Here is a 14,059-nt window from a genome sequence, read left to right on the forward strand (position 1 = left end):
AAGCACTTTTTACTTACCTAATGCAAATAGGGCTTTTCTGCCAGTAAACTGAGAAATCTTTCCGAAGAGCAGAGAGCAGAGTGAATTTGTAACTGAAAAGGAGATCATCACATAACCAACATAATGTATCCCCAGGGCACAAGTCACATAAGACTAAAGAGAAGAGAACAGACACATGGCATTACTATTCACAGACTACAGCTGGCCTTTGTGGATGAACTCTGCACCCCGGTCTACACTAGGAATTTATTTCAAAATAACACACACCACCAGGTTGAATTTATAAGAGGAGCATCCACACACATTGCAAAATAATGGGCTGCAGAATTCAAAATCTGTACTCCTGCTTTTCATCAGGAATTATGCTAATTCCAAAATAGTCATTTCAAAATAGCGGTAATGTGGACGCATCAATGCTGCTATTTCTAAATAGCTACTCCTGGTTACATCTACACAGCAGCATTATTTTGGAGTACCTGACATTAATCCAAAATACCATAGTGTATGTCTACACTATAAGCCTTTTTTTCAAAATAATGTCTAGCTTAAGGACTTCTGACTCTGACTCCTGTAACCCTCATTTCATGAGGATTAAGGGAAGTTGAAGGAAGAGTGCTCTTCTTTTGACTTCCTGGTGCGTAGACAGCATCAAAAGCCAAATTAAGCTATTTTGTCTTCAGCTATACATGGCTGAAGTTGCGTAACTTAATTCAACTTTCACCCGGCTGTGTAGACATACATAACCCACCAGAGTAATTTGAACGAATTACTCCCCAGTGCTGCTTGGGGCTCTAAGTCCAAGGTAGCATGTCTACGTTAAGGGAGCCTGCCTCAGATTAACTTCAAGGCTTCCCCATAGTGTGGACATGCTAGTTCAAATGTGTTAAATCGGGAGTTAAGTTGAATTTAGTAATTTGGAAATAGCTTCTTACTGTAGACATGGCCTGAAGGTCTGATTCTCAGATTTGGTGACTATTCATAGAGTGTAGACATGATCAATAAAGCACAGTTATGTGGCTCTGCTGTCAAGTCTCTGGAATACCAGGCCTCCAGCAGCATTCCTATCCCAGTTCCCAATGAGAACTGCACCACAGCCATAGCATTTCTTTTAAAGGAACAGGAGCTGCATTTGGAGTCCTATTTACCCCTGAGATCAGCCCTCAGAGTAATATGTGATGGGGTCTACAGGCTCCACTCTGAACCAGGGCAGGGAGTACAGCAATACTGGCCTGCCCTTTAAGAGGTGCAAAGCATGGTCTCAGTGGAGGAACAATTGAATGAACTACATAAAGCATTGAGAGTGAGGAGAGTCTGCTAAACCAGTGACCATGTTTCAAACTGAGGAGGTCCAGACTGCTACGAAGTGACCTGGGGTTATGTCATGTGGGGTAATTCAGTAACTAAGGGCACATCTATGCTATAGTGTTATTTCGGAATAACTCGTGTTATTTTTAAATAACAAGGTGAATATCCACACAGCAAGCCCATTATTTAAAAACAACAGGCTTCTTATTCCAGAATAATAAAACCTCATTTCATGAGGAATAATGCCTATTGCAAAATAGTTATTTTGAAATCGCGGGAGGGTGGATGGTCCACTGCTGCTATTTCGAAATAGGTCCTCCCCAGGGCCATTCAAAGTAATTACTCCCCAGTGCTTCCTACTACTCTAAATCAAGGCAGTGTGTCCACATTACGGAAGACTTTCTTGGACTAATTTTTAGGCTTCCTAGTAGTGTGGACAGGCTATTCTGAAATGGTTATTTTGGGAGTTATTATTCCAAAATAATTTATTTTGAAATAGGTTGTCTACGCTACAAGAGTAAGTTGGACACTTTGAGAGAAACCCTACTGCTCTGGGTTGGACCTGGTGGAGTGGGTAGGACCAAGTCCCCCAATCTCGCTCCCTTCCCTTTTTGTTTCTAGTGACAACATGTGGGGGGAGCAACTGAAGCATAAGGAGGTGACTGAGGCTACTGACAGGAAGACTAGATCAATAAACTGTAAGACCATGATCTGACCACTAGGTCCTCTGGTCACCAGACCTTCTTGCTACACAGTGGGTTAAAGAACTCTCTACTGTTCTCTGGCTGAGATTTGGATTTGAGTTCTAGTCTCCATAAAAGAACATTATGCATCCCCCAAAAGGGAATGAATCTTACCTATAAAAACATTCTCCTACGTGGCTATTGGATGTCACTTGATCCCTTCAAAAATTAGTAATGGTGACATCCTGTCTCTCTGGTTGTGCATGGTGCCATGCAACCCTTACTTCTGCTCTGTTGCTGAGGGCAGTATGGCCTTCAGAGTTGGGTGCCAGGGAAGCAGCCACTGCTTTCCACTCTGCCTTCAGAGCTGGGTGGCTGGAGAGCGGTGGATGCAGACTAGGCATCCAGCTTTGAAGGTAGCACTGCTGCCAGCAGCAGCTCAAAAATAAGGGTGGAGTGGTATACCCGGAGAAGATCTGGAGTCTTCTGAAACTTACTATATTAGTGCCTCAGACAAAACATGAGCCAGGACAAAGGTAAACCTGACGAATGACAAGGCAGTATGATAATCTTGAAGATAAAACTTGTATTGGAACTACAGATTGTGGTTATGTCTAGACTGCAGGCTTCATTCGGAAGAAGCTTTTCTGGAAGAGATCTTCCAAAAAACTTCTTCCAAAAGAGAGCATCCACACTACCAAAGCGCATCAAAAAAGCAATCTGCTTTTTCAAAAGGTAGTGTCCATTCAATGTGGATGTTATCTCACATTTAAACTCTGATTGCTATGGATGGAGTGGCCACCAGGGCACCTGTGCTTTTTCCTTTTTCCTCGTCTTTCAAAAGAACTCCCTCTTCCCTGTCCACACGTGCCTTTTTCTGAAAGAACTCTTTTGGAAAGTCTTCTTCCTCATAGAAAGAGGTTTACCAATGCCAGAAAAATCCCTCTTTTTTTCGATTTTTCTTGCAGAAGAATGAGATTGCAGTGTGCACATAATTGAATTTTTTTTTGGAAAAACAGTTGTTTTTTCCGAAAAAAACCCTCTGTAGTGTAGACATACTCTGCATCTCCTTAAACCAGGACTCTCTGGTGTGGCAACGTCCACGGTCCGACACGACCTTAAGTGTTGCTGGGCCAGAGACCCCCAATGGCTGGGAGTCATGCAGCAGGAGAGCTGGCACCTGGGAGCACTGCTGGGCTGGGAGCCTGGCAGAGCTGGCAGCAACCTTGCAGCAGAGCTGGGGACACACTAGCCCAGCAAGGGAGTTGGGGCTGCAGCTGCCCAGTAGGTAGGCTGGGGCCATGGCAGCCCAGCAGCCAGCCAAGCCAGGAACAGCCCAGCAGTGGGCTGGGGAACTGCCCTAGTCTGGCAAATTCCCTTGTTTGGAATAGGGATGAAAGCAACTAGTCGACTGTATGATAAGTATACTTATCAGATAGTCAACTCAACTAGTCGCTTCCCACCCACCCCTTGCTGCCTCTATCAGAGAGGCATTTAAATCAACTATACACTTAGCCAGATAATCACATTTTAACATCCTTAGTTCGGAACCAGTCAGGTCCCAAGGGTACCAGACCAGGTAATTCTAATCCGTAGTGATTTTTTTGTTTTGTTTTGTTTTGTTTTGGTTTTTTTTTGGACCTGCTCCAGAACACAGGGTGAGCTAATCAGAAATGGCTTAGTGTCCTTTATTTGCAAATCCCATTTTAGAAGTTCCTAACTTTTGTTCCAATTTTTATGCTGCCTCCTGTAATAGCACTGACTCCTGTCTTTCTAAAACCATCATTGATTTTAGAAATAGAAAATAAATATTTGATAGAATTTTAAACAACTTAATAGATCTATTAGTTTAACAGTCTTAAACAAAACTAGAATCAAATGAATATGCAATACTTAAAAAACAATTAATAACATTTTAATTATCACTGATATTGCCAACTAACATGCCAGACGATGTTGTAAAGACCAGGACTTTAACAGGGTTCGAAAAAGAAGTAGATAAATTAATGGAGGATAGGTCCATCAATAGCTTTTAGCTAGGATGGGTACAAATGGTGCCTGTAGTCTGTCAGAAGCTGGATTGGGTTCAGCTTGATTACCTGTTCTGTTCATTTCCTCTGGGGCATCTGGCATTGGCCACTGTTGGAAGACAGGATCCTGGGCTAGATGGACCTTTGGTCTGACAGGCTATGTCTACACTGCATTCCTCTTTCAAGAGAGGAATGCAAATGCAGCTGAGCGAAATTGCAAACAAAGCAAGGATTTGAAATTCCCATGCTTCATTTGTATAATTGCATCAGGCCACTATTTCGCAAAACCATATTTCAAGATAAAAAACACTATGTAGACGTGGTTATTTTGAACGAAACCCCTTCTTTCGAAATAACCATTAAATCTACATACGAAATAATGGTTATTTCGAAAGAAGGGGTTTCTTTCAAAATAACTGCGTCTACATGGTGTTTTTTAATCTCGAAATAGGGTATTGCGAAATAGCGGCTGGACGTGATGATGCAAATGAAGCACGGGAAATTCAGATCCGTGCTTCATTTGCAATTTTGCTTGACTGCATTTGCATTCCTCTCTCGAAAGAGGAATGCAGTGAAGACATACTCACACAGTATTGCTGTTTTTATGTTAATACGTTGATACATTATTGAACAGATACAAATATAAAGGACTTTTGAAAACCTCTTTTGATGTAAATGCAAAATAATTTATTCCCAATATTTTTTCTATGTTTTGGTTTTGTTACTGCCAGCTTTCTGTATTTGCAGAGCTCCACATTAATTAAAGTTGTATTAGGCAGTAATTTAGCCTTGTCAAGAATATTACCTGTTATTGAACATATTTTATTGTGAGTGATTATCTGGTAGATGAAATAGTATAAAAGCAGAGGTATATTATAGAAAGATCAGGCATAACAAAGACCATTCAGTCCCACCTTTGTATAGTCACCAGCAAGGAATGCCTGTTCAAACCCACTGTACATCGTCAGAGGGATTAGGAAACACTGTCGCTTATCTTTAAGATGCCGAAAAGTTGCAAGGAATGTGGACCAAAAGGACTGTGCCTGCATCTTTTCTGTCTCACTCTCTTTTTGGCTGTCTTTGATTTGATCCAGAAATATAACAATCAGCAGCACAGCTAGCACACCACTACCTGCAAGAACAAAACAAATGAATGAAAAACAGGAGGGAAGCCAAGAAAATGACAAGACAGTTTATTTATTATTTATTCAGATTTAATGCTTAGTTCTGGGTCACATGTTTTGGTGACCTAAAGACTGGTTTAAACAAGAGCCTGCAGGTCATTACTGTATAATTAAAGATGCCTGCTCTGAGTTCAAGACCGCAATATGCTGCTGTGCACCTCTCAGCATTCCCTCAGTTTAGGTGTGAGATACATGTTATGACAGCCACAAAGTCAGCTGCACTATTACATCAGAACAATCTCTCTTCCAAGTCACATCAAGGGGTCTTAGGGAGGCTAGCATGAAAGAGTTCTCTTTGCATCTATCAACAGTTCCTAGCTCACCAAGAGACCAGTGCCAAGATATTCATGGTTAGTAACAGTTATCCCAATAATATTTGGCAGCAGATGGGAATAACAGACTACAGGTAGAATTTTAACTTTTATTTTCCTGGCTCCCACTACAGATTTCTTTTGTCATCTCAACCAATGCTGGTAGCCAACTTGCTGGTAGCCACTGTGTATAATTTCATAGCTCAACAGTGTGCCTTTATACCTAATATAAAAACTACAGATAACAGAGCATGTTGATAGCACAGATGATCATATACATCTAGAATCAAATTCTCCTGCCACTGTAATTGTATTCCAATAAAGTAAATTAGAACACAATTTTGCCCCATGATATCTGAAGTTGCAAAAGATAATAATCCCCTTAGTTAAAAACTCAGGGCCTCATCTTTTTGCCACACTGGTGTAAATTGGGCATCATTCAATTAAAATAAATGGAGTTATAAAGTGAGAGGAGATTCAGGAGGAAGCATGTTTTACATACTGCACATTCACGCTTCACTGTAACACTATAGTTGTACGTGTGCATCTGCCTAGTCGTTAATTCAGAAAGCCACATGCTTTGTGCTTCCAAATGCCGTGGCAGTCTTACAGTAAATTGCACAAAACCACTACATTCACTTCTTAGATATGTCCCCTTAAGACAGTGTTATATTGATGTTCTCAAGCAACTAAAGGTGCTCTGTTACTTCTGGAGTGATTGAGTTATTTTTAATTCTGTTAGACTATGTCTACACTGCAGGCTTCTTGCAGAGCGTCTATGCTGCACGTGCGTTCTTGCACAAGTAAATTTACAGTAAAGCATCGGAACAGAGGGCTTCTTGCGCAAGAGTTATTCCTCCCCATGAGGAATAAGACCTCTTGTGCAAGGGCTCTTGCGCAAGAAGGCAGTGTGGATGGGCAAGAAACCCCTATGGCTAAAATGGCCATCAGAGCTTTCTTACGCAAGAGTGTCCACGCTGCCATGGATGCTCTTGCACAAAAGCACATGTGGATGCGCTCTTGCATGAGACCTTTTGTGCAAGAATTCTTGCACAAAACAGTTCTTGTGCAAGAAGCCTGCAGTGTAGAAGTAGCCTCAGGATCTAGAGCAGTGGTCCCCAACGCGGTGCCCGCAGGCACTATGGTGCCCGCCGGACCATTTCTGTGTGCCCGCCGAGTGATCGGGGCCAGCCCCGCCCATGGATGTGCAGTGCATGAGCGGCACTGGCCCCGGGTGTACAGCACATGGTCGGTGCTGGCCCTGGGCGTGTGGTGGTTAGGCGGCCCCGCCCCTGGGTGCACGGCATGAGGTCTGTGCCGGCCCTGGGCGTGCGGCACAGGCCCCGGCTCCAGACACGCAGCTCATGGGTGGTGGTGGCCCTGCCCCCAGGCACACAGGACATGGGCTGTTCCGGCCCCAGGCACGCGGCATTTGGGTGGCCCCACCCCTGGGCGTGCGGCGCATGGGTAGTGCCAGCTCTGGGCACGCAGCATATGGGTGGTCCCGCCTCCAAGCACATGTGTGGCCCCAACCCCGGACACCCGGCAGCCCCAAAAGGTTGGGGACCACTGACCTAGAGCAGTATTATGATCTTACTACAGGGAAACAAGGAGAACAAGGGAAACCTGCAGGATGAACAGTCTACAAATTCTTCAAGTGGTTTGAGAGCACGTAACAGTTGTAAGGCTTATAAACAGAAAAGTCTACACTTTGGGTTAAAAAAACAAACAAAATCTCACCACCCCCTACAAGAGAACATAGCTATTTATTGTCCTCTCCAGCCAAAGTTATGGTTATGAATGAAATATTCAGAAATTTGGTTTCCCTCAAGATCAGAAATTAGCATTTTTGATTGAGACCTTGAGACTGCTGGGATGAGGTCAGTGAAGGCGGGATTACATTCATTTTATATTGGCAGCGTAGGGGACCTCATATTAATAATCTGAGTTAAAACTCACTGCAAAAAGGTAGCAGCTCCAACATACTCCAGATGAGATGGGGAGGTGTATGAGAACTTCTTTTTTTTACTTCCTCCTGGCAGATTTGAGGGGGTTGCCAGGCTGCACATTCCTTTACATTGGCATAGTACAGAGAATGCATATATCTTTAAAAAACAAAGTCCTGTTGCAAGGTGAAACGCAGCATATAAGGCTGTCCAGTACTCAGCCTGGAATCAGGTGCATTATAAGCTTTACTCTCTGCTGTAAAATGTCTCTGAGGGACATGAGTGTTCTTCGTCTCAGACTGGATTCCAATCCAAGTTGTTTCATTGGCTGCATTAGTTCTAATTTCCCCTCTGAGGGGGAAAGCGGGTGTGAAAAGCAACACCTAACACTCTGTTCATGTGTCCTCAGAGTAGGAGATGTTGTGCTGCATTATCTTTTCCCCTTGTCAGCAGCTAGATCCTGGCTTCAGATCTAGGAAAATACTAGTGGCAAAGCCCATCCTCACTAAGATGAGCAGACGGCCGTAAACTATTCCTTATACAGTTTGGACCTCCCTGGTCTGGCACCCTTGGGACCTGACCAAGCCTGATCCAGCGAGTTTGCCAGATAAGGGGAGGCCCCTCTGCTCCTGGCCTCCAGACTCTGGTCCTGGCCCCTGGCTGTGGGCCTCTGCTTCTAGCCACTGATGCCAACTCTGGCTCCCAACCCTGGCTGCTGGGCCCAGGCTCTGCTTCAGGCTTCCCAGCTCTGCTCCTGGCCACCCGTTCCTGACTGCCAGCCACCGAACTCCAGCCACCAGGCTCCAGCCCCTGGCCTAGCTACAGCCCCGGCTGCTGAGCTCCAATTCTAGGACTCCACTTCCAACCACCAGCCTACTCTGCAGTCCAGCAACATCTGTGGTCCTGCTGTGCCATTTTTTCCCTGTAAGTGCTCCAATCCTGGAGACCCATGGGGTCCCTGACGATGATGGACCATGGATGCTGCTGGACCAGAGAGTCCCAGACTAGAGAGGTTCTACCTGTTACAAATAGGTTTTTGGCCACATATAGACAGACAAAAAAGTCATTTGACCCACTGTACTAGCTCTAGGCCCCACTCTACACCATTAGCTTGGCCAGTGGAAGGAACTTATGAGCACTTTCACATACTCCATCCAGTGTGGGGCTGTGGAGGTGGTGGTAAGTATCTATGATACCAATCTACTGGCATCATAGTGGTGCTGCAAGTGGGTCTATTCCAAACGGTAGAATGAAAGCTGTTGTAAGGATTTTTTTTAAGTGGCAGTTACCATGTTTCTTCTATTTCAAATCCCTACTGTAGACAGGACACACTGCATTGTACAGGTTCTCTCCTAGGGTTCACTTCAACCAGCTAAAATGTGTAAAAGATACAACTTGTCCTGTGTCCACTACGGTTTTAATTGATTTTTAAGACCAGAAAGAACGATTATTTACTGTTACTTGAGTAATACAAATAAATATTCTGACTTCCTGCAGAAGAAGGCCAGTGAATTCCATGCAATCACTTCTGCATCAAACCCATAACTTGTGGCTGAGCTAGAGTGTAGCTTTTGGGAAGACATTCAGTCTTAATTTAAAGCCTTCAAGCGATGAAGAGTCTACCACATTCCTAGGTTTTAAACTGTGAGTGAACAATTAAGAAAACTCCTTTTATCCTAGCTTAGGCACATCCAAGAAAACAGATGTTCTGTCAGGGGCTGAGGGAAACTCTGGCAGTAAACTCAGGAAGGAAGGATCTGTAATGAGTCATTTTTGAACTGGAGGAGTGTGCTCAGAGGGTGTGTCTACATAGCAGCATTATTTTGGAATGACGGCTGTTATTCCGAAATAACTATGCGAGTGTCTACACAGGAATTCCGTTATTTTGAAATAATTTCAAACTAACTGATGGCTTATTCCAGCTTTTGTAAACCTCATTCTAAGAGAAATAACACCTATTCCAAAATAGCTTTTTCAAAATAAGGTATGTGCAGACGCTCTCCTTCTGCTATTTAGAATGGCCCTGGTGAGGGGCTATTCGAAATTATTACTCTGGGGCTCTAAATTGAGATATTTTGAAATAAGCTAGCACGTCTACACTTCAGGGAAGCCTCCAAATTAGTCCAAGGTAGGCTTCCCTAATGTCGATGTGCTATTTTAGATTAACTATTCTGCAATAGCTTATTCTCAAATAACTGTGCAGTGGAGATGTAGCCAAAGCCTCTATGTCACTCAGCTAGGGCTAAGCCACTCCAAATGATTCCAGATCTATGGATATAGGGTCCCTTTGAGAGCAGCCACTCCAGTAGGGTGACCACATAGCAAATGTGAAAAATCAGGATAAGGTGTGTATATGGAGGGAGGTAATAGTCACCTATATAAGACAAAGCCACAACTATTGGAACTGTCCCTATGAATCTGGGACATCTGGTCACTCTACATTCCAATCAAACAACACTGCTAACCCCATTTGCTGTTTGATGGCACTGGCAGACTGCTCCTGCTCCAATCTCAACCTCTGCTTGCTCCTGCTCTGTTACAGTCCCAGCCCCAGTCTGTCCTTCTCCCGGCTTCTGCTTTAGCCTTGTTTCAACCCCATTCTTGATCCTTGTTCCTGTCCCCAGCCCAACCACTTATGCTTAACTGCTGCTGCTCCAACCACTATACCTGACCATCCAGTACTCAGTTTCTGACTGGTTGTCTAGAAAGAGGTGAAGGTTCCTAAGGGGCCACATTTAGCCCTTTTCTTTTGGACTCCGGCTAAAGAAAGACACAATGTATGGGGCTTTCCTCACCTGAAGTAAAGACTAGCCTAACCAGCAGAGGATTGTGTAGACTTAAATGTCTAAACTTTATCTCAATCATAATTTTTATTCTAAGTGAAAACATAAATGTAAAGGATATCCGGCTACTTTTAAAGACTAAAGAAATAGAGTTGCACAAAGTAGCGAGGCTTCTTAGAGGAAAACTGGCTGCAAATGAAATCAAGGGTGCAGTTTCCTTTTACATTTGAGCTGACATAAAGAGAAAGGGGTTTTCCTTGAACTGTAAACAGTTCCCTTCTAAGTGATGTTTGGTTGAGACAGTTGGAAGCTCATACCAGTGTAGATGCCCAGCAAGGTATAGATTAAGGTCTTGGTTGGCCCACTCGACACAGAGATGTTAGCTGTAGCATTTGTCATGCAGTCATATGCTCCGCAACACATCAGGTCTTCTTTGGAGACTTCCACTATTTCAGTAACAAGGAAAACAAAGGCAGAACATGAGGGAGGTCAGATAAGTCCAGTTCAAGGCAATAAGTAGAATGGATCCAAGTAACAAAGGTTGATCATAGATCCAAATGTCCCCTAAGTTCAGCAATATTCTAGTTTAGACATTTCCGAAGACAGGACCAGCTACGGAGTTGGAATCCTGAGTTGTGCTGTTCCAAAGTTTGGAACTGTTCTTAGCTGGGCTTTGGTTCACCCTACTCTTTAAGACTTGTAGGGGGAGGCACATGCTTTCTAAGTCCTGAAGTCACCCTGCATACAATTCAAAATGGTTGACAGTTCAGTATTCAAGGTTTTTTTTTTTTTTTTTTTATTGAAGCTTTATTTGAATTACTTGGGTCTGCAAACCAAGGCTGGAAATCTGAGGCAGAGGCTTCCCTGGGAGACTTTTTTCTGGATCACAAGAGATCTTGGGAATTGGTGCTTTTCTTGAAATATTGGACTTTAGCATGCCTATGAAAAAGAGTCAGAAGGGTTGCCATGTTAGTCTGTTAGTCATTAAAAACAATGACTATAGCTTAAAACTCTCTTAACCAGGATTCTCTGGACCAGCAACATCCATGGTCCAGCATGGATGTTGCAGGACTAGAGACACCCAGCAGCAAGGATCCCTGCGGGACTGGCAGGGCTGTGGGCTGCCCATAATCAGCTGAAGGTGGGGCCACCCAGCTGAAGGTGGGCAGTGATGGCTGCTCAGTGGGGTTGGCAGAACAGCAGGTAGAAAGCCGGCTCTGAGGCCAGTGAGCCGGGCCCAGGGGGTTGGTGGCAAGGGTCCAGAAATGACTTCCCCTGATCCGGCAAAATCCCTCATCCAGGGCTGGTTAGGTCCTGAGAGTGCCAGACCAGGGAGGTCCAACCTATAGTCCTAATTTTTTAGTCTCTAAGGTGCCATAGGAATACTCGTTGTGAAAAAGAAATACAAGTTAAATGAGCTTTCCTGAACCTAAACAAAAAACCTCAGAGCAAGTTCTGGGCAAAGATGGGATTGGCAAGATTCTTAATTTGACCAAAATGATCCTTTCACCTCTTTATATGTATTTCCAGTGCAGCAATAACTCCAGTCACAGTACTAAATAAATGGTTATCTGTAGAAATAGTCCTAATCTGTAATCACAGACCTGACTTCATCCTCATTTTTTGAGAATGTGAAGTTCGACTAAATATGGGGATCTCAGATTTTTCAGATGGGTCTAATTTGTTATAAGTCAAACCAACATTGTTTGGAACATCCCTACTGGGGGAGGGGAGGCAAGTGTACAAAATGCGTTTGGGATCCAATGGGGGTTACCTTCGATACTTGGGATATCAGGGAGGACACTGGACCATGATACCAAACTAGAACCCAGGTAACTTGAGTTCTTACCCCACAAAGAACCTTGATTTAGTCACTTCTCTGAATCTTAGTTTTCCATTTGGTAAAATGGAGCTAATGATGAAACCCTTTTTCACAAGATCCCTTATTCCTCGAAAAATGAGGTTTACAGGATCTTGCAGAAAAAGGGGGGTTTTCCGACAAATGGCCTCATCTACACAGGGCTTTTTAGCAGCAAAACCTCATCTGCAAAAAGGATCGGCAGAAGATATGCAAATAAGAGCACAATTTGCATATCTTCTGCTGAAAAAAAATGGCAGTGTAGACATAGCCAGAAGAGTGAACCTGAAGAGACGAGGAGGAAAAGAGAGAGAGCCTTAAAATTAATTCAACAGCTTTCATTGCAAAGATTGGCAGTTCCTGAATAAGTGGGAAGAGAGTTTAGCTAAGTTGATTCCTTCTTTAAAAAGGCCTATTGTGGGGCTATTTTAAATATTAATTGCAGTTGGTTGGTGGGGCTATTTTAAATGTTTGCTGACCATATACACAAATCAAATTTACCTTTGGGGCAAGTCTACAGCACAGGGCTACATTGGTGCAGCTGCAATTTATATGGGCTTAGGCAGCACTGGAGAGCTGCCATGCGGTAAAAGTTAACAAGGTGGATAAAGCGATCACCTTGCTGTGGCCAGATTTGCATAGCTTTGGACCAGCGGAACTTCAGGAAAGCGATTTGTATTCCAGAAGCATGTTAAATAAACAAGGCCCCAGACTCCGTGTCATTCTGGAACCTTAAACAGACTGTAAATGGCCCATGGGGAGCAACCCTGGTCTAACGAGATTCTCCAGATGACACAGACCTGCCTCAGCAGTTCTACATCGCTGCCTGACACTGCGCTCGGGCTATTCTCAGCTGCTGCAAAGTCCCCTGGGGAGCCATGTATAATGCAGAGCTGTCCTGAGGCTCGGGAATGAAAAATAAATCTAGAACTCGATTCTGTTTGCCACTACAGAAGGCAAAACCTGGTGCTCTTTCTTCCCATGTGCAATAGCCTGGTGGTGACACAGGGCACTGAGGCAGTATGAGGCCTAGCTTCCAGCATCACAGAGGACCCACAGCCCTGAGGTCAGTAGATGCTCAGCACCTCTGGAAATCCAGCCCAAAGCAGTACTAGTGGGAGGGGGAGAGGAAAGGGAATGTTGCATTTTGTGTGGCTGTCTCCTTGGCTGCTTTTATCTCCTGTGTCATTCCCTCGTGATGCAGCCAAGCAGCATGTCGTGCCAGACCCTAGATATTTTGGGAGCATCTCGATCTCCCATGAAAATCAGGATGTCCTGCCTTCATGGAGATGACTAGCTGATGGGTTTGGCCTGGCACGGGAAGGATGTCTGCCTTTTGTAAAGGTTTTATCTCAAATGAGCACATTTTACTCTTTCCCCCCCCCCCTTCTCTCCTGATCTCAGTACAACAAAAACAAACATCGTTGGTGCTGAAAAGTACATGAGCATGCCCTTGTGGGATGGCATGTCAAAAATGAGGCTAAGAACTGGATGACCTGGAGATTGGAGTTTAGTTTCACCTGTGCACAAGGTATTTCCCATACTAGGCCCCCTGACAGGGGGAGAGAGGGCAAAGGGGGCAACTTACTCAAAGCCCTGAGATTCAAAAGGGCTTGGGTCTGCCAGCCAACACTGCGGCTGCTACTGCAGCCGTGGCCCCTGAAGTCCTGGGCCCTTTAAATCACCGCCAGAGCACCATACAGTATGCCCTGGGAAGCACTGAGGGCTGGGTTGGGGGGAGCTTTGATCTGGCAGTGCTGTGGGCTGGTTTCCCCTGGCTTGAGAGCTGCTCAATTAGTCTCTTTCACAAGAACAGCATCCAAAGAAGCCAATCAATGGGGGCAGGGGTGGGAGCAGAGGCCCACAGAGATGGCCTCAGCATTTTAAGGGAGATGTGCAAACATAAATGTAAGAGTGAGGGAAGCTCCTCAAAGTGGATCTGCTGTACCTTTGTGAGCC

At 44.4% G+C, this 14,059-nt stretch overlaps 1 protein-coding gene across 8 annotated transcripts in view; it reads right to left on the reverse strand.

The window, feature by feature from the left end:
* UNC93A (unc-93 homolog A) overlaps nucleotides 1-14,059 on the reverse strand; it is a 37,911-nt gene that overhangs the window by 8,198 nt on the left and 15,654 nt on the right. For all 8 annotated transcript variants that reach the window (XM_089777336.1, XM_089777334.1, XM_089777339.1 and 5 more), the window contains 3 exons: nucleotides 10,560-10,688; nucleotides 4,933-5,150; nucleotides 18-153 (listed from right to left, as the gene is read on the reverse strand). In XM_089777336.1, coding sequence (XP_089633462.1) covers nucleotides 18-153; nucleotides 4,933-5,150; nucleotides 10,560-10,688 — 483 coding nt within the window. The remainder of the gene's footprint in view (nucleotides 1-17; nucleotides 154-4,932; nucleotides 5,151-10,559; nucleotides 10,689-14,059) is intronic.

The sequence above is a fragment of the Pelodiscus sinensis genome, chromosome 3 (assembly GCF_052426305.1).
Source record: "Pelodiscus sinensis isolate ZL-2025 chromosome 3, ASM5242630v1, whole genome shotgun sequence".
In the NCBI taxonomy this organism is placed as follows: Eukaryota; Metazoa; Chordata; order Testudines; family Trionychidae; genus Pelodiscus; species Pelodiscus sinensis.